The 25,907-nt window shown below is 56.7% G+C and overlaps 1 protein-coding gene across 2 annotated transcripts; it reads left to right on the top strand.

Moving 5' to 3' along the window:
* The first annotated feature begins 321 nt into the window (after window positions 1-321).
* Itga3 (integrin subunit alpha 3) lies at window positions 322-25,907 on the top strand. 2 transcript variants are annotated; one of them, XM_005002391.4, is made up of 26 exons: window positions 328-702; window positions 7,386-7,513; window positions 7,745-7,824; window positions 10,342-10,591; window positions 11,369-11,455; window positions 11,728-11,935; window positions 12,497-12,693; window positions 14,279-14,367; window positions 14,500-14,636; window positions 14,782-14,868; window positions 15,772-15,839; window positions 15,920-16,056; window positions 16,574-16,723; window positions 16,805-16,902; window positions 17,148-17,295; window positions 17,494-17,562; window positions 17,869-17,948; window positions 18,032-18,109; window positions 18,742-18,844; window positions 18,976-19,158; window positions 19,350-19,463; window positions 19,974-20,087; window positions 20,593-20,691; window positions 23,371-23,496; window positions 23,821-23,958; window positions 24,660-25,907. In XM_005002391.4, the coding sequence occupies exons 1-25, from the start codon at window positions 497-499 to the stop codon at window positions 23,929-23,931; spliced, it is 3,147 nt and encodes a 1,048-aa protein (XP_005002448.1). In that variant the 5' UTR covers window positions 328-496; the 3' UTR covers window positions 23,932-23,958; window positions 24,660-25,907. The 2 variants fall into 2 exon arrangements, with proteins under 2 accessions (XP_023419626.1, XP_005002448.1); XM_023563858.2 differs by lacking the exon at window positions 23,821-23,958 and having other exon boundaries at window positions 322-702.

The following is a 25,907-nucleotide window of genomic DNA, read 5'->3' as shown; positions in this document are numbered from 1 at the left end:
GGGAGAGGGCGGAGCCCGAGTGGGGAGGATGAGAAGGGAGGGGCGGTGCTGCCCCTTTAAGAGGCTGCGGCCAGCCGGGACCTTTTCTCTTTCCCCGGAAGGAAAGCGGAGCCCGCCCGGGCTGGGCTGGCAAGGTGGGGAGGTGCGGGGCAGGGCGTGGGGGGCGGGGCGCGCGCCGCGGGGGACCCCTCCCCGCTTGTCCGCCTTGCGGTCAACCCGCCCGCCAGCCGGGATCAGTCGCGCAGCCGGAATCGTGCAGCACGGCCAGGGGGGTGCGGCCGGGGCGAGCGGGGGCGCCGCGCGCCAGGACGCGGGGACGGCGACCCAGCTGCGGGACCAGAGGCGCAGGCCTCGGAGGAGGAGCTGAGGACGCGGCGCTGGGCGCACCTGAACGTGACCCGGACTGGGGCAAGCCACTGCCGGCTCTCGCGGCGCAGGGCGCGGCGGGCTCGGTCCTCCGCCGCGCGGGAGCAGGTGAACAGGTCCCGGCCCGATCATGGGGCCGAGTCCCAGCCGCGCGCCCTGTGCCCCGCGCCCCGCGCTCTGCGCGATCGCCTTTATGGTGGCGGCCTGCGGGCGCGTCGCCTCCGCTTTCAACCTGGACACCCGGTTCCTGGTGGTGAAGGAGGCCGAGAACCGGGGCAGCCTTTTCGGCTACTCGGTGGCCTTCCATCAGCAGACGGAGCGGCAGCAGCGCTACCTGTAAGTCCCGCCGGCGGGGGTGGGGAGGGGTCCGCTTGCGGGAGCTCAGATGCGGATCCCCAGCCGGGTCGGAGCCCCGGGCCCGCAGGCCCCGGCGAGCTGGGATAAAAGGGCGGGTACCTGCGAAGGCCTCCGGTTGCAGGGGCCCAAGCGAAGCGGAGACTGGTGTTTGGGGTGGCAGGGGGAGCGGTAATCACTGGCAAGTGCTGACCGGCCTGAACGCGTTAGACGCCGCCCTCCATCCTTTAGCCCTCTCTTAGGGACGAAAGTGGGGTTCCAGCAGTGGAAGCCCCTGTGAACCGAGTAGCTACCGTTAGCCTCTTCGCTGTGGGGCTGGGAGTCGGGAAAACTGCAGGACAAACACCGAGCTGCCCCCACCCCTCGCCAGAGAAGAACCGCGAACGCATGCATTTAGCACCCCCCCCCAACACCTCACACTGAGCCGGCGGCCACACCAGCCACGCCCTCTGGTGGGCTGTCTGGAGTGCTTAGCATTGCGTGGGGGAGCTGATGGGGAGCCTGGGTTTGGAGCTGTCCAGAGGCTCCTTCTGATTCCACAAGAAGGGGTCGAGAAAGCCAGCGGAGCAAGGCCTGGTGCACCCACCCCGCAGCGGCGTCCTTTCTCACCAGACATCTCCCTGCGTTCCACAGATGCATACTGGATGGGCAGCGCTGAGTGTGTTTGTTTTGGTTTGAAGAGGGAAATGGTGTTTATCTCTTTCTTCGCCTTCCTAACAGCTGCAAGGAGGAGCAGGAAAAGCCAGGCTGAGGGGAGGGAGGGGAGGAGGCTGCCTGTGCTCTGTCCACCATGCACACTCAGGTCCAGAGGGACCTGTCCAGCTTTCCTGTGTGGACTCTAGTGTACTGGGGTCAGCCTTTGGGAGAGGATCTCACCTGGAGGAGGTGAGGCTCTCCAGGGAGGGACCTGGCCTCTGATCCCTGAACTGACAGATGCAGGCAGGTGGATGGTGTGCTGAAATCTCCTCCAGCTCTTTCCTGGGTCCTGCAAAAACTTGAGGAAGTTTGCAGTGGTCAAAGTCCAACATGTCAGCTTCGGTCTTGGTCTCTGCCCTGCTGCCCAGCCCCAGTCCAGTCTGCTAAGTGCAGGTAGGGTGAGCTACCTAGACTTAGCCTCCACTCCACCCTGCTCCTGTGAAGGTAGGGCCACCACACCCTTCCTGCCCGGACGGTCAGCTGTGGTCTGGCCTTGGTCAGCACTGTCTTTTAGAGGCTCTGAGTGACCATGGGTGGGTCCATGTTTCTGTGACACCAGAAAATGATTATCCTGTGTTTCCATGCTGAACCCGTATGACATAATAAGGTAACTGACAAAACAGAGCAGCCTGGTAAGAAAGTGTAAAAAATGATTCTGCAACCCTCTCCCCCTCTGCGGTGACCTTGAGCGAGGTATTTTCCTTTTGGGGGCTGGTTTTCACCCCAGAGCAGCGCGACCTGCATCTACCTGCGCCTTGCTCCTCGAGCAGCCTGGTGTCGGAGGAGGGAAAGAGCCTCCCAAGGACCATTGCCAGCGCTCTGTCCTGGATCTGATACTAACCGAAGTCTTAGATCCCTCTGGCCTGTGAGCGTGTGTCTGTGTGTGCGGGAGGGTGGCTTCTTTATCCGGTATTAGTGTGTCAAATGCACTGCATGTGCCCGCTTCACTGAGAGCAGCTGAAGGTGCTGAGCCTAGAAGGTGGTGCCCCTCTTTTGCCATAGGCCCCACCCAGGACGGCTGGGCAGAAAAGTTCTAGTTTTCTTCCTAGGAAGCTAGAGACAGGTGGCTTAGATACACCTGCATCTAAACCAAGGTGTGGGTCTCCTCAATCTTGCCCAGGGATGGTTCTATTCTTGGTCAGTCTTATTGAGTTCAGCCTGCTGGCCCTTTGGGAGAGCCAGCTGAGCTTAGCTGCAGCCAGCTGTGGAGCCAGATGTGAACAGCTGCCACGCAGCTCCAGCGGGCCAGCAAGCCAAGGTGTAACCCCATGCTCTGCTAGCTTCTGAGTCCCTTTGGAAGAGCGGGAGGTTCCTGATCCTCCGGGGTTCATGGGTCATTAAAAATGCAGGGTCTCTTGAGAGTGTATGCAGGATTGAATTTCCAGGGCTGGGGGTTTAGCTCAGTGGCATAAGCACCTGCCTTGCAAGCAGGCGGTCGTGAGTTCGATCCCCGGTACCGATAAAAATGAAAAAGACAAAAAAAAAAAAAAGAGAGTGTATGCAGGATTGCATGTGACCCTACATTGTTCTGGGGATGGGAGGACGGGAGAGTGTGGTTTCCGCATTGTCAAAGAAAGCTTTGTTGCTGAAACAGTTAAGACTCTAGGGTAGACCCTCTTTGCTGTCCATCACCTTCACCTCTGGACTGGGGTTCCCTGAGCTCCCCGTCTCTGAAAGTAAGGGAGGACCAAGACACTTTGGGCTTCTTGCATGGGGCCCCTCAGAGTGAAAGGCACTGTTTCCCTGAGAGGTGGCTACTGATGCCCCCTAATCTGGTACCCACTTTGTTCTTCCCTCCTGGGAATCCAGGTGTCCTGGTCTGGCCTGACCTGCTAGGCTGTGAGGATCCCTCTGGGCTCCCCTCCCTCTCGCACTTGCCTGGAAATGAGGGTGTCTGGGCCGCCTCTGGCAGGCGTGGCTGCTGCTCCTGGAAATGAGGTCACGGCTGAGGCCTGGCTTACCTGCCCTGCTCTCCTAGACATGTCTCCCTGGGCGGGGCGGGTGCCTGGCAGCCTCCGAGGCTCGTACCCGCCGAAATGGCCTGGCAGCTGTAGCCCCAGGCTGCATGGCCTTTTTCTGTCCTCTCTGAGGACCAGTCTGGGCCAAGGGACTTTAAAGTGGCAGGGAAGGCCCAAAGGAACTTGGTCGGAGCTCACAAAAGAGGCAGATGATGTCCTGTGCAGTAGGAGGGACTGAGGCTGGCGGACAGAATTCTCTAAAGGGTCAAATATGGAGAAAAATACCAGAGAGCCAGGGAGAGGGAGCAGTTGAGAAACAGCCTTGTTCTTGCTGAAGCTTTTCATCTGAGGTTCCCCCAAGGCCTCCTTCTCATCCTTGGAGTTCTCTGGCTCCCCCAGCTTGTTGCTCTGGTTGGAGGGCTGAGTCACTAAGCGAGAGGGGCTGGCTGGGGATTGTAAGTGGGAGCACGGGAGGACTAGGGGCCTCATCAGTTTCAGCTGCCAAAGGAGCAGCCTCTGGGGAGGTGGGTAATTTGGGCAGCAGGGCTGGGATCAGCCATCCCAGAGCTGCCTCCCGCCACCCTGGGGAACACAGGACTCCTGGGCATAAGGTGTATGGGGGTCCAGTGCCCTGGGGGCTAGATCGTGGGGTCCTCCTCTGAAATCTTATCGTGGGACCCACCTACCCCTCCATGCTATGGTGAGACCTGGGAAGTTGAGTGATACAGACCAAGGCCTTTTCCTCTAGGGTGAGCCAACCTGATGGCCTGAGCCTCCTGGGCTATGTGTCCTTCCAGCCTTCTCGAACTCTGCGCCTTCTCACTTAGCTGCTGCATTAGCTCTGCACTGCCCAGTTGGGGCGCTGGGACAGGGAAAGGAGGAGCACTTCCGCCACTCAAACTCAGAGGGCTCCCCAGAGACCAGAAGGGGTTTTTCTGGCTGGAGCCAGATGAAAGGCTTTTTGAGAGCCCTTGAGAGCAATCATTTCACCCATCTGCCTTCTTCCGGGGTGGAGGAGGAGGGTGGTCCCAGCTTTGCTCTGTGTCCCCCCACCCCCAGCCCAGCTTGATTCCAGGAGAGGGTGGTCACTTCTGTCTCCAGCCTTCTGTGGCTGAGAGATGGGTTTAAGTGTGCTCTGGGAAGGGTCAATCTTTGAATTTTGATCTAGACCTGACCCAACAGTAGGTAGCTACTGGAGATGCTCATTTACATCGTGATTTACATTGCCATCTACATATGGTGAGTGCCCTGCTCTCCTCTGGGTTCTGCAGCCCCCTCCACATGCCCACCTGGCCATGGCTGGAGGAAACTGGAACTATCTTCCCCTACAGCCTTCCCCCATCCATGTGCGTTAGATCCTGGGCTGGGAGCCAGAGAGCCTTAAAGGGCCTCAGAACAGGCCAAGTAAGGGCTAAAAATACCCCAGGGGGCATGTGGGGGGGCCCTGTGGAATGTCCTAAGAGGGTGGGGCCTGGGATTAGGGCACTGGCCCTACCCCACCCCCATCCATGGGCATTGGCTGGCAAAGGGTGGGAGCTATAGGTGGTTTGAGGATTCACTGAAGTCAGCTGCCACTTGTGTCCTGCTCTGCCTGCTCAGTATCTCAGGAGGCTCTGAGTTAGGGTCCCTCGACCTCCCTTGGCTGAGGTCAGGGAATGGTGGGGGCATGGAGACCCTGTTTTTTCTAAGCGTCCTCCTGCCCGACAGACAGCTTGGGCCAGTCAGCAGCAGCAATGAGACACTGCATGCTCCAGAAGGTCCCCAGGGTCCTTTCAAGCCCTTGCGACCTGCAGCCCTTTATCAAGGGCATTATAGTCGGCCACCTCCATTTCCTGCCAGTCCAGAGGTCCTAGGGCCTGCAATCCCTGGCCTTAGCAACTGCGTCACCCTCACTCCAAGGAAGTCTTCCTCCTTACTGTCGACAGCCATGACAGTCTGTCCTTCCATCTCTGCTCTCGTTTTCCTAACCTGGCAGGTCAGAAAACCCTGGATCACTGGAGGGCGACCAGGTCAGGCGAGGCCAGTCCTGGTGCCCCAAGTGCTCACTTAGGCCTGGTCTTCATACTCAGAAACCCCTCTGCAGTGTGAGCCCATTTCTGCCTCCCACAGGTCCAGACAACAGCAGCCGCCACATTTTAGAGCTGAGGGACTCAGGGCTCAGACAGGGAAAGGAAACTGCCCAGAGCCAGGTTCCCAGTGCCCAGGTGGAGATGGTCCTTTCCAACAGGCACTGCGTCCTGTCTCATCTCTCAGGCATGCGAGGGTGCCGATATCCACGGATGGCCAGACAGTGGCCTCCCCCAGGCACCTCCCCGGGCCAGATTGAAGGTGACTAACACAGCCTCCTGCCATTCCTTGTGTGCTCAGAACCAGAATCTGCCTGGGGGCACTTTGCCTCTGCTCTCTGGGACACCTCCCAGGGTGAGGTCTGAGCTACAGATGTGAGGCCCAGGCAGAGGCCCCGCCCTTTTCCCCCAGGCACCCCGAGGCAGTGCATTCCTGGCTCCCAGTGGGCAGAGGCACCCAGGCCCCAGCATGCCCAAGCCTGCCCTGCCCACTCCCTGCCACCTTCAAGCTTCAGGTCCCAGGCTGCAGGCACGGGTTGTGGGGTGTGGGCTAGGCCGTCCTGGGTACTTTGCTCCAGTTCTGACAGGAGCCCCAAGTTTGGTGCTGGGAGGGAGCCTCAGGGTGATAGTGTTCCTGGAGTCAAATGGAGGGGCCTCTCAAACCCATTGGGACCGAGGAGGGGTCCCTGCAGAGAACACCAAGAAGCTGCAGGGAGATGGCGTGGGGAGAAAGTGTCGTGGGAGAGCTGGGGTCTCAGCCTGGGGTGCCCAGCTCCCATCCATTGCCCTGTGGGAGGTCGGCTGAGAAATCAGACTCTTTTGTAAAATGCATAGATTTTGCCCAGGATCTGCAGCACCAAGGGTCCAAGGCACTCTGAGCTGGCATCCCTGGACTGGTCCCCCACACCTTCCCCACCCTTGTCTGCTGTCACTGTCCCCAGACCTGAAATCTGGGGGCAAAGTGATAACCCTTGCTCACTCTTACCCCCTGGGAACCAGAGTTCTTGGGGCCACTGTGTCCAGAGTTCCAGGTACCCCGTGTCCCCACAGACCTTTCATGCTGTCTCCAGTTGGAATGGGGATATGGACACCAGGCAGGTTCCTTAAGGGCCGGAACCTCCTCCATCTTTTTGGGGAACTAGAAGCGGGCATTGAGACAGGGTCTCCTGATGTAGTTCAGACTGGCCTGGAACTCACTGTGTAGCCCAGGCTGGTCTTGAACTTGTGGCAGTCTTTGCAGCTCAGCCTCCCAACTGCTGGAATTACAGGCTTGAGCCACCACATACAGCTCGGACCTCCTAGATTTAAAATGGCATTAAGAGCAAGGACTTGGGTCTGTGGCACTCTGCCCTGTCCCCTCATAAATCCTCCTTCTCCTTGCCCCATGCTGGAATTTAAATCCAGAGCCATGATTCGTTCCGTCTCCCTCTCTTTGGGTCTCTCTTAATCTAGAGGCCAAAGCAGTCTTTTGCAAACAGCTCTGGCCATGGCACTCATTTGTCTAAAATCCCTTCATTGCTTTTCCAAGGCCCTGCCTGCCCTCCTTTCCTGATGTTCTGGGCTCCTCTGTACCAGCAGGCCCGGGCCCTGAGTCACCCTGCTTGGTCATCCTTCCTGCTACAGGCTGTACCTTTGCCTAAAGCGCCCTTTCCTTCTTCACTGGGTGTCCTGGTCACTGTCCCCAGATGCAGGCCCCTGTTTTCCCTTCCCTAAGGAACCCAGGTAATCCTGCTTTCCTCCAGGTAGGCCCCTACTGGGCTGCCCGATTCCTGGCCGGCCCTCCCCTATGCTGGGCTTTCCTGGAGGGTGCGGCAGGAGCCCATTCCTGGCTGGGCCCCAGGGCCTGGCATAATGCTGACCCTCAGTGAACACATGCTGAATTGCAAGTTGGCTGCGGGAGCCTGGGGCAGCCTGAGCCCTGGCCCACCATCCTTCCTGCCCTCAGGCTACTGGCTGGTGCCCCTCGGGAACTCGCAGTGCCTGATGGCTCTACCAACCGGACCGGTGCTGTATACCTGTGCCCCCTCTCTGCTTTCAAGGACGACTGTGAGCGGATGGACATCACAGAGAAAAGTGAGGGGTAGGGGTTGGGGAGAGGGGCCTGGAGATGCCAGGCTTGCTGGTGTGGTTCCTAGTGACTTCCTGTCCAGCTGGGAAGAGGGAGGGAGCCCTAGAGGAACTCAGTAATGAGGGGCTGAGGAGGGCTGCCCTGCTGGAGTGCAGGCCCCGGGGGGACAGCGCCTGCCCTCTGCAGGCTCTGTGATTGGGGGGTGTTCTGGCTTATAATCCCTCTCATATCTACAGGTGACCCTAACCATCACATTATTGAGGACATGTGGCTTGGGGTGACTGTGGCCAGCCAGGGACCTGCTGGCAGAGTCCTGGTAAGTGGACGCTGACGTTTAGTCCTCCTTCACTCCCTTCCTGCTTCATGAGGTTGGAGGACAGTAGAGGGCATCTGTGCAGACATGTGCTGTGGCCTTTATAATGTCCCCTGTGGTGGCCGTGTGTCTCCGCAGGCCTCTCTACCCCTGCTCCCTGTGTTCCTCGGAAGGGCTGCTGCTGGTGTGTCTGACACCCTCCCGTGGCTGAGCATGGCCTGGTCATCACCCACTTCCTCTCCACACCCATAGGGTGCTCAGCACTTGTGGAAATGAGCAGGGAATGGAATTCGGAGGAGGAAAGGGCAGAGAGGGCCCTGGGCAGCAGGCTCTGGCCTAGCTCCTTCCTGGGAGGCTGGCCACCGGAAGAGGCACAGCCCTGCTGGCCCCGGCTTACCCGGCTCTGCTCTGGGGGCCACTCCCTGCTGTCCGTGGTCATCTCCTGCCTATGTCCTTCAGTGCTGAGCTCTGGGATCTCAATGTCTGAGACCCAAAGAGAGACTTTTTTTTTCATTGCTTCAATTGTGGAATGCACAGCTTTTAAGTTTCTGTGCAATTTGATAAGCGTATACCCCTGAGTAACCAACACCCACGGCAGAGTCAGCATTGTTTACCTCGTGCCCTTCCAGTCAGTTGCCTCCCCCACGGCCATCCCTGCTGTGACTTCTGCCTCCTCAAACACTGCTGTGAGCTCCAGGTTTGCACCAGAACACGGAGATGACTGTGGGCTCAGGGACCATTTCAGGCTGTTCTAGACCCTAGGTCCATAGCTATTAGCTACTCCCCCACCCATCCATCCATTCATTCAACAAATATTTAGTGGATTCCTACTCTTTATGAAGGCCCATGTGACATGCCAATGGGACTCACAGAAGGGGGCAGTATACAAAACTAAGACCTCTTTCCTGATTTTGCCCAGGTGATTTTAAGACACAAACACACACACACACACACACATACACGCGCGCGCGTGCACATGCATGCATGCAGGCACGCACATGCACCTTATTTTTGCATTACTTGAAATAGAACCCAGGTCTCATGCATGCCAGGCAGGCACTCACACACTGAGTTACGTCCCCACCTTACAACATCCTATTTTAATCTAGTAATTTCCCCACTAAATACAAATTGAGCACCTGCAGAGATTCTTCCCTTTGTAAGGCAGTGCAGTGTCACACAGAAGAGCTCAGACTCTGCAGCCAGACAGCTTTGTTTTGAAAATGTTCTCGGTCTCTGTCTAATGTGAGGTCTTAGGCAGCTGGTAACCAGTCTGTCCCTCAGTATCTAAAATGGAGGAAAGCATCGTCTCTGTACCGTAGTATTGCCAGCAGGCCTCACAGAGCTTTTATGGGCAGCGTTTAGAAGTGACCAGGTGTATAATATGAGGTACGAGATCCAAAAGAAAGCTTGGAATATATTTACATTTTAAAAACACATCACAATCAAAGATGCATGGCCACTAATCTTCAAAATCCTTCCCTTAGCTGGGCATGGTGGCTCATGCTTGTAAGCCCAGCACTCGGGAGGCAGGAGGATTGTTGCGAGTTCGAGACCAGCCTGGGCTACAAAGTGAGTTCAAGGCCAGCCTGAACTGCATACAGACCCTGTCTCAAAAAGACCAAAAAAAAAAAGCCTTCCCTTTGCTGTGAACGTACGTAGCCCATTATTCTTATCATTTTCTTTTTTATTTGTCTCACTGTGCAGTTCGGGCTGGCCTTGAGCTCACTTTGTAGCTCAGGTTGGTCGCAAACTTGCAATGATCCTCCTGCCTCAGCCCCTCGAGTGCTGTGGTTATAGGTGTACACCACCACACCCGGCTTAGTTCTTACTATTTTCTAAAACAGCTCTGCAGGTCCTTTAAATCACACTATCAAAAAAAAAAAAAAATTGCACTGTCATGGCCACCTGTATGTCTTGAGTCCTTTGGAAACATTTAGCTTTTGTGGTCACTCTGACTTTGGGGAGGAGCCAGAAGTCACACCAGAGAATAAGGTGGGTTGCCTTTCTGTTGGATGGCATTGGGCAGCTGTATTCACTGTATTTCTAATCACATTCTGTGAAGCCCACAGAGGGGTCCTGTCCAGAGGGCTCCAGAGCTGGTGTGAACCCTGGGATGAGGGTGTTCAAAGCAAGGGTTTTGAGTGGGACTCAGGGCAAGATGTCTTTCACTGTACTAAAGTTTTTAATTTAAATGTCTGCCGTATTTTGGGATCACCCCTTGTGAGTTCTTGATAAGTTTCAGTTGATGCTATTACAGTTAATATTATCACTACTTAATGGCACTGTTTTCATTACGTAGACAGGGTCATTTGGGGACAGAGAGAAATCAGCTCTCTGTAAATGTGTTTGTTAGGCGCAGGAACCTAAACCACATCCCTTCGTCCGTCCCCTCCCCTTCCTTTCTCTGAGATCTCTAAGCCGGTCTCGGGCACGGGACTGTCAGGTACCAGGGTGAAGGAGACAGCTCACTGCCGAGGCTCCTGCCCCTGGCTAAGGCTGCGTGTGTGGGGCTCCCAGGTCTGCGCCCACCGCTACACCCAGGTGCTGTGGTCAGGGCTGGAGGACCAGCGGCGCATGGTGGGCAAGTGCTACGTGCGGGGCAACGACCTGGAGCTGGACCCCAGCGATGACTGGCAGACCTACCACAACGACATGTGCAACAGCAACACCGACTACCTGGAGACGGGCATGTGCCAGCTGGGCACCAGCGGCAGCTTCACCCAGAACACTGTGTACTTCGGTGCCCCTGGCGCTTACAACTGGAAAGGTGGGGGTCATGGGGGAAGGCAGGAGCAGCGGAGACCACCACCCCCAGCTAGTGGGAGACCTTACCCTTCCAGTGAGGAGGGCAGAGAGACAGGAAGAGGTGCCAGCAGCAGCCCCCAGGTCCTCTACCAAGTTAAAGCATTTGTCATGCCCCGAGGGCTGCTTTAGTCTTTTTTATGAAGCCAATAGTATTGTAGCCATTTTAGAGAACAGAAAGCTGAGGCGTAGAGCAATAAATCACCCATGGTGAATAGAAAGCTAGGAAGCACAGACTGGAATGTAAGCCGTCTCACTTTACCTTACCCACTAAAAAATATTATTTTAACTAGATTTTTTCTTTTTTGACACAAGGTCTCACTTTGCAGTCCAGGCTGACCTTGAACTCACAGGGATCCTCCTATCTCAGCTCTGCTGAGTATTAGGATTACAGTCGTGCATTTTAAAAGCTTATTTTAGAAACAAAATATAGCTCCTTAATGGTACTGCAGGATTTGGTAGTCCAAAGGGTGGGGAAGTGTCTCCGAGAGCCTACTACCCAGAGCCAGGAGGATGGCAAGGCAGCCTCTACAGCTAGCTTCCACGTGAGCATAAGCATGTCAGTTTCCTGTCCCAAAGCCTCAGTTTTGTCATCTGCAAAATGGGTATCATAATTCCATTTCTTAAAGTGTCACAAATAAGAGGCAATGTTATTATTATGGGGAGGAGTCTGGAAATGGTGGCAGGGGAAGAGAGTGGCAACCAATGTTCCCCTGTTCACCCTTCCCAAATCCTTGCACAGGAAACACCTACATAATTCAGCGGAAGGACTGGGATTTATCTGAGTACAGTTACAAGGAACCGGAGGGTGAAGGAAACTTCTATATTGGTGAGTCCAGCGCTGGTGTGGCTTGCTGGGTGACAGAATGGGAAGGCAGCTCAGTCCCTAGCACCCTGGGCCTGGTGGAGGAGTGAGGCTAGGGTTCAAGCATGGTAAGTGGCATTTGATTCACATAGCATGTACTCCTGAGCGCCATCTGTATGCTAGGCCCTGTTCCAAGCCCTCAGATCAAACCCACCACTCTCTGGGGTCCGGGAAGGGACAGAGCCTCTGCATCTGGGAGCCACTGGACCCTGATGGAACCCCTTTGCCTCTTCCAGGGTACTCAGTGCAGGTAGGCAGAGCCGTCCTGCAGTTCTCAGACATCACTGTTGTGACGGGTGCCCCGCGGCACCGACACAGGGGCGCCATCTTCCTGCTGAGCCAGGAGGCGGGCGGAGACCTTCGGAAGAGGCAGGTGCTAGAGGGCACACAGGTGGGCGCTTATTTTGGCAGCGCCATTGCCCTGGCAGACCTGAACAACGATGGGTACGGACCCGGGGGGACAGAAGGGTACATGGGCCAGGTTGGTGGGGTGGAGGAAAGCTTTGGGATTGCACTGTCTTTGGGGCTTTGCAGAGTCCTGAGAGTCTGTGTGTTTGCATATTTGCATGACACTGTACATGCTTACCTGTGCCTGTTGTTTCTGTGGCTCCAATGCTTGTGGGCTCTTTGAGTATCATCTTTTTTTGGGGGGGGGTATCATCTTTGCTTGTGGGCTCTTTGAGTATCATCTTTTTTTGGGGGGTATCATCTTTGCTTATATGGCTTTCCCATGACATACAGTGCAGGATGGCCTTGGGCTCACTTTGTAGCCCAGGCTGGCCTCAAACTTGCAGCAATCCTCCTGAGTGCTGGAATGCCATCATACCCAGCAAAATGCATTATTTTCTATTTGGTGGCCTTTCTGTGTCCTTCCCATGGCCTATGGCCAGAAGTGCCATTTGCATGGCTGTGTGCTCCGCACAATCACACCTGTTAAATAAGGACCATGCTGCACATTGAGGTCCGGCCTTACACTCCCTTCTCCCCTCCCCCTGGCCTGTGTAGGTGGCAAGACCTCCTGGTGGGCGCTCCCTACTACTTTGACCGGAAAGAGGAGGTAGGGGGTGCTGTCTACGTCTTCATGAACCAGGCAGGCACTTCCTTCCCTGCCGAACCCTCTCTCCTCCTTCACGGCCCCAGTCGCTCCGGCTTTGGCTTCTCCATGGCCAGCATTGGTGACATCAACCAGGATGGATTCCAGGGTAGGAGCCAGCACCCCTCCCTGACTGATGGTGCACCAGCTGACAGATCCCATATGGGAATGCGACAGGGCCAGGTCTGGTTTGCTCAGAGCAGCACTAGACAAGGGACAGAGGCAGGCCATGGGTGACCTGGGGGTAGACAAGTGGCTGAGACTGCACAGAAGGGTGGAAAGAGCACAACACCTATGCAGTGTGTACCCAGATCTAGCTAGCGATGGGGTGTCTGTCCCTGGGGGAGCTATGGGGGGAGGTTGGGATGCTAAAAGCCAGGCACCAAACTGGAGCTTTCCACTGGGGTAACTGGACGGGGGTAGGGGACAACCAGAGAAAGTTTGGGGGCAGGGATGTGACACGATAGCTTGATACCCTAAAAGCTAATTCTGGAGGAGAGGGTGCAAGGTCTAACGAGCATAGCAAGGCTGGGGAGGTAACAAAGTTAAGAAAGTAGCGCCCAGTGGGGTGGCATATGCGTATAATTCCAGAGCCCTGGGAGGCTGAGGCAGGAGGTTCACAAGTTGGAGCCCCGCCTGGGAAACTTAGAGACTTAGTGAGATGCTGCCTGGAAATAATAAGAAAAAGCCTGGGGATGTAGCTCAGTGGCTCAATGAATGAATAAAGTATGAGATGGGGGTGAGAAGGGTGGGACAAGGTGGAGTCCTAAACAGTGAGGTCATCACCAGTGCTCTGCAGAACCTGGGGACCAGTCTCACCCGAGGCGCCATGGAAAGGGACAGGTGAGGGCCTGGGTCTTGTTGCCATGGAAATGCTTGGCTGATCCGGAAGTCCCTTGTCTGAAAACCTGTTCCCCGGGACACTGCTGAGAACCAAGGGCAGACAGGAACCTCAGAGGCAGCAAAATGGTGCCAGGAAGTTCAGCCCATGACCCCACGCGCTGCCTCCAGTAGGGCCCTGTGGTTTTGCTTCAGATCATGGACACTTCCTTGGCACACTTCACCGGCAAGCCGGACCTTCGGGTGCCAGGGTTTATCAGATCATACAGTGCCAGAAAAGGAAGCCAGAAGTCAAGTCCACCATAGCGCCAGGATTAAAGTCTCAGCCTCAGTGTTAGGCAGACATGGGTCCAGCTGTCCTCTCTCCTTCTCCGTGCTGGGTTTTCTGAGCCTGCTTCCTCATCTGTATGTTGGGGACAAGAGTACCCACCTCACAGCACTCTTGGGAGGGTTAAGAGATGGGTGCATTAATCAGAGGCTGTCGCTAGTGGGGACACCTCCTTTTTGGACTCTGCTGGTGAACGTTACTGGAAAAACCCTGGTGTCAGGAAAGAAGATAGGCAGGGAAAATGGAGAGGCAGTGGGGATCTGGGACATAGCTCAGCTGTGGCACTGACCTGCCACATGACTAGGGAAGTCGCTTACCCTTTCTGGAACCTCCTTTCCACCTATAAAAGGAGGCAAGTGGTGTCTGGGGTCTCAGTTTTAACCCTGAGCTGCAAGACCCTGCTGCTCTGAGTGCCGTCCAAGGCCCAGGTCAGGACTGTCCTGGGTCTGGGGGCCTGCAGCACAGACTTAGGGATTTGAGGAGCCCGAGGTGCCCCATGTGACCCCGACCTGCCTTTTCTCCCCAGACATTGCTGTGGGCGCCCCGTTCGAGGGCTTGGGCAAAGTGTACATCTACCACAGCAGTTCCGGTGGGCTTCTCAGACAGCCCCAGCAGGTATGGACGGACGGGGATGCGGCTGCTGCCGCCGCCAGCTGAGGTGGGCCTTCCCTCCTGTGCCTATCGCCCGGGGTCCCCTTCCCTAGAGCCTGCCCCGAAGCCCATGCCCACCGTGTCCCCCATCCCCAGGTAATCCATGGAGAGAAGCTGGGACTGCCTGGCCTGGCCACCTTCGGCTACTCTCTGAGTGGGCAGATGGATGTGGATGACAATCTCTACCCAGACCTGCTCGTGGGGAGCCTGTCGGACCACATCGTGCTGCTGCGGTGAGCAGGGGAATGCCGGACAGGGGCTGTGTCTCCTCCGCCCTGTTTACACGGAGTCCCATCTCTGTCCCTCTTCTGCACCAGGTCCAGGGACGCCTTCAGTCCAGGAGGCACTGATAGCTGCCTGGTTCTGTTGTCTCTGCAGGGCCCGGCCCGTCATCAACATTCTCCACCGGACCTTGGTGGCCAGGCCAGCTGTCCTGGACCCCACACTTTGCACAGCCACTTCCTGGTGAGACTGTCAGCCCTTGCTCTGCCCACTCCTCATGGTTGAGCTGGCCAAGAGGGGACCCAGCTCCCAGGCCTCTCCTCTGGCTTCCCTGATACCCTACCTTTAGAGGTTTGGGGCCAGCACTGGCCACTCTCAGTGAAAAGTGCAGTTCCTTGCAGGAGGTAACAGGTGAATGGGGCGGGGGCAGTCGTGCCCAGTGGTTAGGACCCAGAACTCTGGGCTGCTTGGCTCAAATCCTGCATTGTAGGGGCAGAGAGGGTACTCTGGGGAGCACGGTCCCAGAGGAAGAGGGAAGAGGAATGCACTTAAGTGGAGGGATGTGGGGCATTCAGGGAGAGCCACCTTGGGCAATTATTAATCTCTTACGCCTGGGATTCCTTTCTGTCAGAGTTAACAACCACTTCACAGGGCTGGTGATAATTAAGTGAGATAATGTACAAAACGTTCCTAGCACAGCACTTGGCATGCCTTAAGTGCTCAAAAGTGCTCAAAAAAGGTTAGCTGCTAAGAAAGTGATGACTGTGGTGGCGAGGAGCCCAAGGCTTTATGTGGTGACATGGGGTGAAGGCATAGGAGGCCAGGCAGGAGCGGGGTGGGTGGTGGAAGGAGGCCTCATGGGAGATCTCAAGATGGGGCTGGGGCCACCAGCTGACTGATGACTTCAGACAAGTCCTTCTGCTCTCTGGGCCTCAGTTTCCCCACCAGTGACCTCTCATCTTGCTTTCTGTAGCTCTGTTAGGAATGAGGTCAGGGAGAGCTTGCAGCAGTTTTGCAGACACCCTAGTTTTCTCTTTCCTGTCCCCAGAAAGGCCCTAGGTTCCCTTTCCCTCTTACAGGAGCCAGTTAGGGCCTAGTCCCCTGGAGGGTCCCACTGTGACCAGGTCCTGTCCATCCCCCCAACAGTGTGCAGGTGGAGCTGTGCTTCGCTTACAACCAGAGCGCGGGGAACCCCAACTACAGACGCAACATCAGTGAGTGCCTGCGGGTCCGGGGGGCAGGGAGGAGGGAGCATGCTTGCCCGGCGCCTGCTGACTGCCCTGTCCACCTGCAGCCCTGGCCTACACCCTGGAAGCTGACCGGGACCGACGCCCACCCCGGCTCCGCTTTGCACGCAGCCAGTCAGCTGTGTTCCACGGCTTCTTCTCCATGCCGGAGACACGCTGCCAGACGCTGGAGCTGCTCCTGATGGTGAGGGAAGAGTGAGGGCAGGAGGGGCACCAGGACCCCTGGAGGAAGTGACTGCCCCCCCCCCAGGTCAAAGATGAGGGCCGAGGCACTCCCCAGAGACAGGCTGGCGTGCCATGAGTCTGATGGATGAGGTATCTTGAGGAGGTGCAGTGCCCAGCGCCTAGCACATGGCAGGGGCAGCAAAGTCCCTGAGAAAGTGAGGGGTGTTGGGGGTTCACCTCTGGGAAAAAGGGTCCCCGATTGGGACATCAGAGGCAGGGAGGGGAGAACTCACCCGGGGCCTAGTGGCGAAGGGAGGCCCTGTCCTCCCCCTACCCTACCCAGACCTTCCAGCAGGAGGAGCGCCATGCCCTCTGGAGCTCAGAGTGGAGGTTCAAGGTGGTGGACTCAATTTATGATCAAAAGTGGGTTCAGCCCTACTGGGAGGCGTCAGCTCCTCCCCAGGACTCAGAGTGATGTGAGGGTTCAACCAGGAGGAGGCAGGGCAGGGCTGGCTCAGCTGTCGCTCCATCCCCAGGATAACCTGCGCGACAAACTCCATCCCATCGTCATCGCCATGAACTTCTCATTACCTCTGCGGCTGCCCGAGCGCCCCCGGCTGGGGCTGCGCTCCCTGGACCCCTACCCGGTTCTCAACCAGGCGCAGGCTCTGCAGAACAGCACAGAGGTGGGCGAGGCGGTCCAGGAGGGCTGTGGGCTGAGAGTACGCTGACGGGGTGCAGCCCCTCATGCCTCCGACTCTCCCCAGGTCCAGTTCCAGAAGGCGTGCGGGCCAGACAACAGGTGTGACAGCAACTTGCAGATGCGGGCGGCCTTTGTGTCAGATCAGCTGCAGCCACTGAGCAGGTGAGCACTGCGTGGCTCTGGTTGGACAATGGTGTATCGTGGTCCAATTGGCTGATAGGACTTGCGGGGGGGGGGGTGCTCACTTCAGGGCAGAGCCTCATTGGTCAATAGGATTTGGGGGCGGGGCTTCCTTCCCCTGGACCTATGGTGGCGGGGCCTGACCTGCCCTGGCACCGGGCCAATCTTGTGGGTCTGGGGTGTGCCCTAAGGGCGGGGCTTGTGGCTCACTCGGGCTCCTCTCTCAGGTTCCAGTACAGCAGGGATGTCCGGAAATTGCTGCTGAGCATCAACGTGACCAATGCCCCAAGCCAGGAACGCCTTGGGGAAGATGCCCACGAGGCTCTGCTCACCCTGGAGGTCCCACACGCCCTGCTGCTGTCTTCTGTACGCCCTGTAAGTGTCCAGGGGCCAAGCTCAGCCCAAGCAGAACTCCTTGCTAATTTGCATATCGTGTGTATATCGTTTGTATGCATAATATACCCGCCTCTAGGCTGGTTCTCCTCTCTGCTCCCTGGTGTTTTCCTGCTTGGGAAACTTGGTTCTCAGGCCATAGAGGTTTCTGCCTTGACCTTCCTTATCTTTCTTCCTCAGCCTGGGGCCTGCCAAGCTAATGAGACCATTCTGTGCGAGCTGGGGAACCCCTTCAAGCAGAACCAGAGGGTGAGCCCCAGGCCTGGGCACCACCCCTCTGCCTCTTGGGCTGCCTTGAAGTCGAGGTCCACAGGAGGGTGGAGCAGGCTTAGGCAGCTCCAGGGACTTGCTCAATGTTGTAGCACAGATCTGGAAAATAGCAGGGCTGTCACCCAAGAGAGAAGAGGTGGGGAAGGGAGACCCCTCACCTAGAATAGGGGGAAGAGGACACCAGAGAACCACCTCCCTCGCTCAGTGTTGGCCTTTCTCTTCCCCGGGGGTATCGCCCCTTCGGGTCCCCAAACACCCCCTCTGCTTCCCTGACCCGGGTGGCAGATGGAACTGCTCATCGCCTTTGAGGTCAGCGGGGTGACGTTGCACACAAGGGACCTTCGAGTGCAGCTGCAGCTCTTCACGTGAGTGACCCGGTGGAGCCGGGCAGGCTGGGGTGGAAGTGATGGCCTCCGTCTCCTACTGACCCCGGGGTTCCCTCCCCCAGGTCTAGTCACCAGGACAACCTGCAGCCCGTAGCCCTGACTCTGCCGGTGGACTACTCGCTCCAGGCTTCCCTGAGCATGTGGGTGCTACTCTGCTGCTCCCCTCCCTGTCCCCAGCCTGCCGTGCCTGAGCCAGGGCCTCTGCGTCCCCAGGTCATCCTTTCATTTCAACCTCATTAATGTTACTGTCCTAATAGAGCTCAGAGGAGGACTCAGCAACACTAGGGCTGACGTGCTGGCCCCTGCCCTTGTTTTAGGGAGGGTTTTCTTGCTGTTGTTTTGGAGATAGAACCCCGGGCCTTGGCATGCACTCTGCCACCGAGCTACATTCCAGCCCTTTTCCCTGAGTTGCCCAGCGTGGCTTCAGACTTGCAATCCTTCTGCCTCAGCCTCCTAAGTAACTGAGATTGCAGGTGTGCACCACTGTGCCGCACTCCAGCCATTTCTTGAACACTCGTGTGCTGAGGACTTTGTGTCCATCTTGTCAACATTTCGAACTGCGCTGTGTGGTACCAGCTGTTAGGAGCTCCACTTTGCAGATGAAATAGTCTCAGGGAGGATAAATAACTCACTGAGATGAATGGCGGAGCCAAGTTTATACCCAGGCCTGCCTGACATCAGAGGAGCTGTAGGTAACCTGTCTTGGTGCCATCCCTCTGCCGGGGCCTCAGCTTCCTGCCCCCCATGACTCAACCGTCTTTCTTACTCCTAGGGTGAATCACAGGCTGCAAAGCTTCTTTGGGGGAACTGTGATGGGTGAGTCGGGCATGAAAACTGTGGAGGATGTGGGAAGCCCCCTCAAATACGAATTCCAGGTAAGGGTACCTGTGGGGCCATGGGTGGTGCCTCCTGGGAAAGGAGTGGGGGGTTCGTTCTGGGTCTGGGGTCTGAGGGTGGGAGGTGTTTTCTCGGAAGACAATAACCATGATACCTCTTGTGCCCACAGGTGAGCCCTGTAGGGGAGGGGCTGGCTGCCCTGGGGACCCTGGTCCTAGGTCTGGAGTGGCCCTATGAAGTTGCTAATGGCAAATGGCTGCTGTACCCCACGGAGATCACCATTCATGGCAATGGGTCCTGGCCCTGCCAGTCTCCTGGAGATTTGGTCAACCCTCTCAACCTCACTCTCTCTGTAAGTCCACCAGTGGGGTGCTTCATTTGCATCTCATTTGCATTGCACCTCATTTGCATATAGAGGGCCAGAAGGGCCCTGTCTTTCCCTCCTTCTTGTCCTTTGGGAGGCTGACTCTCCCTCTGTCCTTTTTCATCTTCTACTCCTGCTCCCAATTCTTTCTCTTCCCAGCAAATCTCTTCCTCCTTCAGGACCCCAAAAATAGTCCACAGCGCAAGCGGAGAGAGCTGGACCCTGGGGGAGACCAGGGCCCCCCACCCATCACTCTGGCTGCTGCCAAGAAAGCCAAGTCTGAGACTGTGGTGGTAAGTGACCAGGGGAGGGCTGCAGAGCATTGCAAGGTGCATGGCACCGGGGAGCACAAGGCAGGAGGGAGACAGAGACCCAGGCTGATGAGGCCACCCGACCTGTTGGGGACCACACAGTGCGCACAGCCTTGGACATAAAGGCTGGGAGTGGGAGGTACAGAAGGCTGGCCAGGGCTCCCTCCCTAGCGGACAGGAGAGGCAGAGGGTGGGGTCCTGGGGCAGGTTTCTGGAGAGGACTGGTGCAGGGCAGTCGGAGCCTCCTTGACATGCCAGGGCTTAGGTTTCATATTAATCATCTTCCTGGTGGTATATGGGCTTGACCCAAAGAGTGTCTTGAATGCATCTTAGGGAAGTTGGGGAACATGCGTGAGTGACAGTGTGAAATTGGGAGCCCTTGGGATCACCCAGGGGTGAGACAAAGTCTAAGAGTGATGAAGAGTGTGGAGCAAAGTGTGAAGAATTTGGAGACCCAGCCTGGCTCCTGCCTTGTGTCCCCTGCCTGCTCAGAACTGTGCCAATGGCCGTGCCCGCTGTGTGTGGCTGGAGTGCCCCCTCCCGGATGCCACCTTCACCACCAACGTGACCGTGAAGGCGCGAGTGTGGAACAGCACGTTCATCGAGGTGGGCGCTGAGCACTGGAGAGAAGGGGCACAGCCAGGAGGGTCCGTGCCAGCCTCTAACGCCACCTGGGGCAGAGATCTCCTGTGACTCAGTTCCAAACCTTTGTAGCTTTACGGGCCGCATCCTGTTTCTGGGGCGTCGGCTCAGTCCTGCTATTGTAGTGCCAAAGCTGCATGGATGAATGACTGGGCGTGGCTGTGTGCTGGGAATACTTAGTGCAAAAGCAGGGGCCGGGCCAGATGTAGCCTGCGGGCCCAGCGGCAAGTGTGACCCTCTGCTGTGCTGTCCAGCACAGGAGCTGCTGCTCAAGTGAATGAAAGGAGGAAGGAAGAAAGGAATGCCTGCATGTGGTGCAGAGGAGGGGCCTGGCGGACTCCTCCTTTGGGGTGCTGCTTCAGGCTGCTGCCTAGTGGGAGGGCAAGGGAGTAGGGTGCGTGGGGTTCAGAGAGAGGCTCAGGGATGCCTGAGCTGCTGCCTTTGACCGCTCTGCGCCCCCCTCCCCCAGGATTACAGAGACTTTGACCGAGTCAGGGTAGATGGCTGGGCCACTCTCTTCCTGCGAACCAGTGTCCCCTCCCTCAACATGGACAACAAGACCACATTGGTGAGTAGAGCAGGCTGTCCCCGGGCACGGCACAGGGCATCTCGGGAGCACGCTGGCATCCTTAGCTGTACGGGATGCACCCCAGAGTGGCTGAGTCTGTGTCCCTGGGGTGGGACCACAGGAGCCTGTGTAACCCTGACAAGCAGCCAGGGTTGAGAGCCCCCGCCTGAGGTCATTTGGTCTGCACAGTGGCTATGGAAGGAGGAGGACTGGGGTTGTGGCTCTGTTTAGGGCTGAAGAAACAGGTCCAGAGAGATGGAATGGCCTTTCCAAGTGGCCTTGGTTGGCTGGGGAGGCATTGAGGCACAACTGTGGGGAGGACAGGTTCAGAGGCCCTCGGGGAGGGGCACAGTGCCCGGGAACCCAGGGCAAGCACTGTGTTGACAAGGGAGTGTTCTGGGTCCCCCTGGGCCAGCTCACTTCCACGTGTGTAACTGTCCACACCACAGAACAGAGAAGTGATTGAGCTAGGTGTGAAGGTGCGTGCCTGTAATCCCAGCCCTTGGGAGGCTGAGGCAGGAGGATCGCCATGAGTTTGAGGCCAGTCTGGGCTACGCAGTGAGTTTAAGGCCAGCCTGATCTATGTAACAGGATCCTGTCTCAAAGAAGTTTTTTTGTGTGTGAAAAGCATGTAAGTGGAGATATGTAGGAGACATATATCAAGAGATAAACGGAGGGCTGGTTAAATACATTTTTGTATATTTCCTAAAATAAATTATTGTGGCATAAAATAAGTTACTGTGGCACAAAAAAGGCGTAGGGAGGCTTGGAAAGATTAATGTAACAGAAATTTAATTTGATACAGACTGTGTTTTTAATCAGTGGAGAAAGATTATTAAGGAGTATTGGAAAAATACATTTGGAAAATAAAGACAAATCTCTACCTCACACCATAAACAAAAAAAATGTGGTTAGGTGAAGTATTTAAATGTGGAATTAAATGTGTACCAGGATCAAATACAGGGGCTGATTTAATAGTAACCTTTAATTAGCTGGGCCTTGTGGCACAGGCCTGTAGTTGTAGCAACTCTGGAAGCCTCAGTAGAGACCCTGTCTCAAAACAAAAAATGGGCCCAGGGGTTTAGCTGAGCAGCACAAGCACCTTCTTGGCAAGTGTGAGGTCAGGAGTTCGATCCCTGGTACCAGAAAAAAAAATAAAAATAAAAAATGGACTGGGCTAGGCGTGGTAGGTACATCCCTAATTCCAGCACTCAGAAGGCTGAGGCAGGAGGATTGCTGAAAGACTGAGGTTGACCTGGGCTACATGGTAAGTTTGAGACCATCCTGAACTACAAAGCAAGAGTCTGTCTGGAAAAACCAAAAAACAGATGAGCAGGGACCATAGTTCATTGTGAAGGTCCTAGTTTCAGTCCCCAGTACTGGGGAGGAAAAGTAATCTTTAATTATGGAGAGTAAATTATTTTATTAAACTCAAAATCACAAAGGAAAAACTAAATAAATCGTGTGTGAAAATTTAAATCCGGGCCTGAGGATTTAGCTCAGCGGCATAAGCACCTGCCTTGCAAGCAGGCAGTCGTGAGTTCGATCCCTGGTACCGATAAAAATGAAAAAAAAAAAAAAAACATAGAGTGGAGGATGTGAAAAGCAGAGTGCTGTCTGGCGCTGATAGGTAGAGCGACATGGTATTGGCTGGAGCATAAATCAGCGGGTTCCTTTTGGAGATGAGTTTGTCAATACCCATTAAAGTTTAAAGTGCCCGTTTCCTCCGCACGAGCCCCGGTAGCCTGTCCTTGGGAGCTGATGAGCAGAGCGTGCAGAGAAATGGATGGGGATATTTTAGAGCGTGGTTGAAGAGGGCAGAGAGCTGGAGACACTTGTGATATCTTTCAGCCGGAGGCTGGCTCAGTCCGCTGGCCCATTGCCTTCAACGACTGTGGCCCAGGAGAGGTCCACTTGGCCTCTGTCATTTGACAGGGTCAGATGGTCACACAGGGAGGGAAGAAACAGGTTGCATGGAAGTGAAGGTAGGCTGGGCCCATCAGTAGGGATCAGATACAGTAAAAAAAGTGAGGGGCCGGGCATATAGCTCTGCGTATTGCGCCTGCCTGGCAAGTATGAAGTCATGAGTTCCGTTGCTAGTACCAAAACATTTTTTTAAAAATGAATGCCAGGAGATACTTGTTCCTAGAGTCTAAAATTCCTGAGAACCTTTAATTTTCCTTGTATCAAACATTTTAAAAATGGAGATGAACCACAGACTGCTGAAGTAACTTGCCCAGGGTCACACAGCTAGTGAGGAGTACGGTTAGACTCGAACCCAGGACTCCCGAACCTGGCCCTTCGCCTCTCAGCTCAGTATGAGGTAGGGATTCGATGCCCTTATCAGAGGGCTCTAGCTGCAGATTCAGGGATGTGATCACTCGTCCAAGGTCACATCACACGGCCCACCAAGGGACCCCAGCCAGAGCGTGTACACAGCAGCGGGTCTGAGGCCGCAGCCAGGCAGCCAGGTCTGTGTAGCAGAGAACAGGACGGGTGCATCTGATGGTGGCAAGCAGATGAGATAGGCAGGGGCTTTCTCCAGTCCCTGGCTGCCCCCTACTGGCAGGAGGTCAAACAGCAGAACCTCGGGCACAGCCAGAAAGAGACAGGTTTGAATGAGGGTTGTGGGGCCAGTGGGGCCGACACAGGACACTGAGTGGCTTCTCTGCACCCCAGTTTTCTGTGGACATCGACTCAGACCTGGTAGAGGAGCTGCCGGCCGAGATCGAGCTGTGGCTGGTGCTGGTGTCCGTGGGTGCGGGGCTGCTGCTCTTGGGGCTGATCATCCTCTTGCTGTGGAAGGTTAGCACCCTGTCCACCTCTGGGGAGCTCCCACTCCCACCAGCCCCTGCTCACCGACCCTCCCTTCACCTCACGGCTCCCCATCCCTGGCCTCATTTCCATCACAGCCCCCCCACCCTAGCTTCCAGTTCTCCCCTGCTTTGGTTAGTGGGGGGGAACTGCAAGCTGGATTGGGGGAACCCAGGAGATCCAGCACCTAGCCACACCCCCAGCTGAGGCCAGGATCCAGGCCTCCAGGTTCCCTGCCCTAAGCCCTGGCCCCTGAGTACTGCTGGCCCGGACAGCCCAGGGCCCCTGATGGCACCTCCCACCTCCTCCCTCCAGTGCGGCTTCTTCAAGCGAGCCCGCACTCGTGCCCTGTATGAAGCCAAGAGGCAGAAGGCGGAGATGAGGAGCCAGCCGTCAGAGACAGAGAGGCTGACCGACGACTACTGAGGGCAGCCCCCGCCCTGGCCCACCCGGGTAACGCGGCCTGTGGGCCCTGCTCCCCGAGTCCCAAGCCGGCTGGGGCCTCTGACTCTGTCCTGTCTGCTCCTCTTCCTTTAGGGGCCAGCTGTGTCCTCACCCGTCCCCATGCCACTGTGGAAGGCAGGCCACTCTGTCTGACTTCCCCTTTGCCCACTGGGTCTGGCTGTGATGGACTTGGAACCCCAAGATGTGCCAAAAGTTCCTCCCCATGGTCACTTTCCTTCCTGGGGACTGGAGAAAAGTGACAGCCAAGGCCAGGGCCCATCTCTGTGGCCACAGGGCTTATCCAGAATGACTCCATCCCTGTATCCCTCCCCAGGGCAGGAGGGCAGCAGTGCTGACCCTCCTGAACACCCTCCCCCCCAAGTAACCAGCTCTCCCTCCCCCAACACAGTTGGGGACACCACCTGCCCCTCCCTGCCACACCGCCTGTGGTCTCCGCAGCTGCCTCTCATCTCCATCTGCCTCCCCTCTCCTCTCTGCTGTCCTCGGCACCTCTTCCCAGGCCTCTGCCCCCGGTGGGGAAGCTCCTTCCTGGGTCTGTCTCGGTGCTGGGAGGAAAAGGGGGAGGGGGATGGGGTGCTTGTGAGTCAAGGACCTGGCTTTGAGGACACGTCAGGGAGGAGGACACTGGGTGCACCGTCGCCCTGTTGGAGCCTGGATGCTGATGTGCTTTCTCTTCTCCCCAACTTCAGTGTGACTTCTTTAGGCGGACCCGCTACTACCAGATCATGCCTAAGTACCACGCGGTTCGCATCCCGGAGGAAGAGCGTTACCCGCCTCCAGGGGGCGCTGTGCCCACCAAGAAGCACTGGGTCACCAGCTGGCAGACCCAGGACCGATACTACTGATGTCCTCCTGAACCCACGTCCGTCTCCCCATGTCCCTTTCTTCCTATTTATCCTTAAGTTATGCCTCTGACAGCCCACAGGGGCCACCGCCGCTGGCCATCTCCCTGCAGAACTGGCCAAGCCAGCACACTGTGCCCTGAGGCTGGGTGTGCGGGGCAGGACCTGACTGCTCCTGGCTCGTGCTTGGGCAACATGGATGGTGTACAGACGTGCCTTGTGCCAGCCTCTGACTGTGCCAAACCAAGGGCCTCTGCCAAAGCAGGAGGAAAAGGCCCCCTGTGTGGCGACACCTCCCCTCCTTTCACCCTGGGTCCACCCTGAGCCATACCCAATGGACCGACTTTGCTGCCGAGAGTAAACTACTGACCGGGAGCAGCCGGCTGGGCCCAGCTGCAGCTCCCCAGCCCCTGTGCCAAGCGGCTGGGGTCCCGCCAAGGACAGACCAGGGGGCATTTAGGCGACCTGCCTGCTCACACACAGAACAAAGAAGCCGGAAAGCAGGTCCCAGAAAGGCTTTCTTTCCACACTTCCCTGGGACGCCTTTCTCCTGGGCCATGGACCAAGCTGGCAGGGAACACAGCCCAAAGGGACACAGAGACAGCGGGCACGGCACAGATGGGCCACTCCAGCACTGCCCTGGAGCACGGTGGAAGGCTCTGGCTGGTAGGGGACCAACCCTGAGCCGAGCAGATGCTACAGGATGAGGAGATACCACTTCCCGCCCACCCCTTCCATCCCAGCCTCAGAAGTGCCTGAGAGACCCCACAGGATGTTGGAGGGAGTGACGCTTGAATGTAGGACAGGGACAGAGCCCTGTCACTGGCCCAGCTGGCCAGGCCCTACTCTGCCCCCACAGACCATGGAATGGGACCTCCAGGTGGCATTCTTGGCTTTGGCTTTCAGAGCCACTCCCGCTGACCCTCCTGTATGGGCTGTGTCTGAGGCCCACAGCCCTAGAGGCTGGTCCCCAGTACCTCCTCTGGCTGCCCCTCCCCCTCCATGGTACTGTAGCAAGGGGCTCCAGTGCACCCACTTGTGCCTTCTTTGTATACAGGCTTCTCACGGCAACCAATAAACAGCTCCCAGTTTGTA

The sequence above is a fragment of the Cavia porcellus genome, unplaced genomic scaffold, assembly GCF_034190915.1.
Source record: "Cavia porcellus strain 051 isolate PalLab524CR breed Dunkin Hartley unplaced genomic scaffold, mCavPor4.1 scaffold_6, whole genome shotgun sequence".
In the NCBI taxonomy this organism is placed as follows: Eukaryota; Metazoa; Chordata; class Mammalia; order Rodentia; family Caviidae; genus Cavia; species Cavia porcellus.
This window is presented reverse-complemented; position numbering and strand designations above follow the sequence as displayed.

Excerpts from the sequence above, each read along its gene's own strand:
- Itga3 (XM_023563858.2), top strand. The coding sequence starts at position 497 with ATGGGGCCGAGTCCCAGCCGCGCGCCCTGTGCCCCGCGCCCCGCGCTC. Across the intron at positions 17,949-18,031 it reads GTGCAGCTGCAGCTCTTCAC|GTCTAGTCACCAGGACAACC; the intron begins GTGAGTGACCCG and ends TCCCTCCCCCAG. Across the intron at positions 19,464-19,973 it reads CCAAGTCTGAGACTGTGGTG|AACTGTGCCAATGGCCGTGC; the intron begins GTAAGTGACCAG and ends CTGCCTGCTCAG.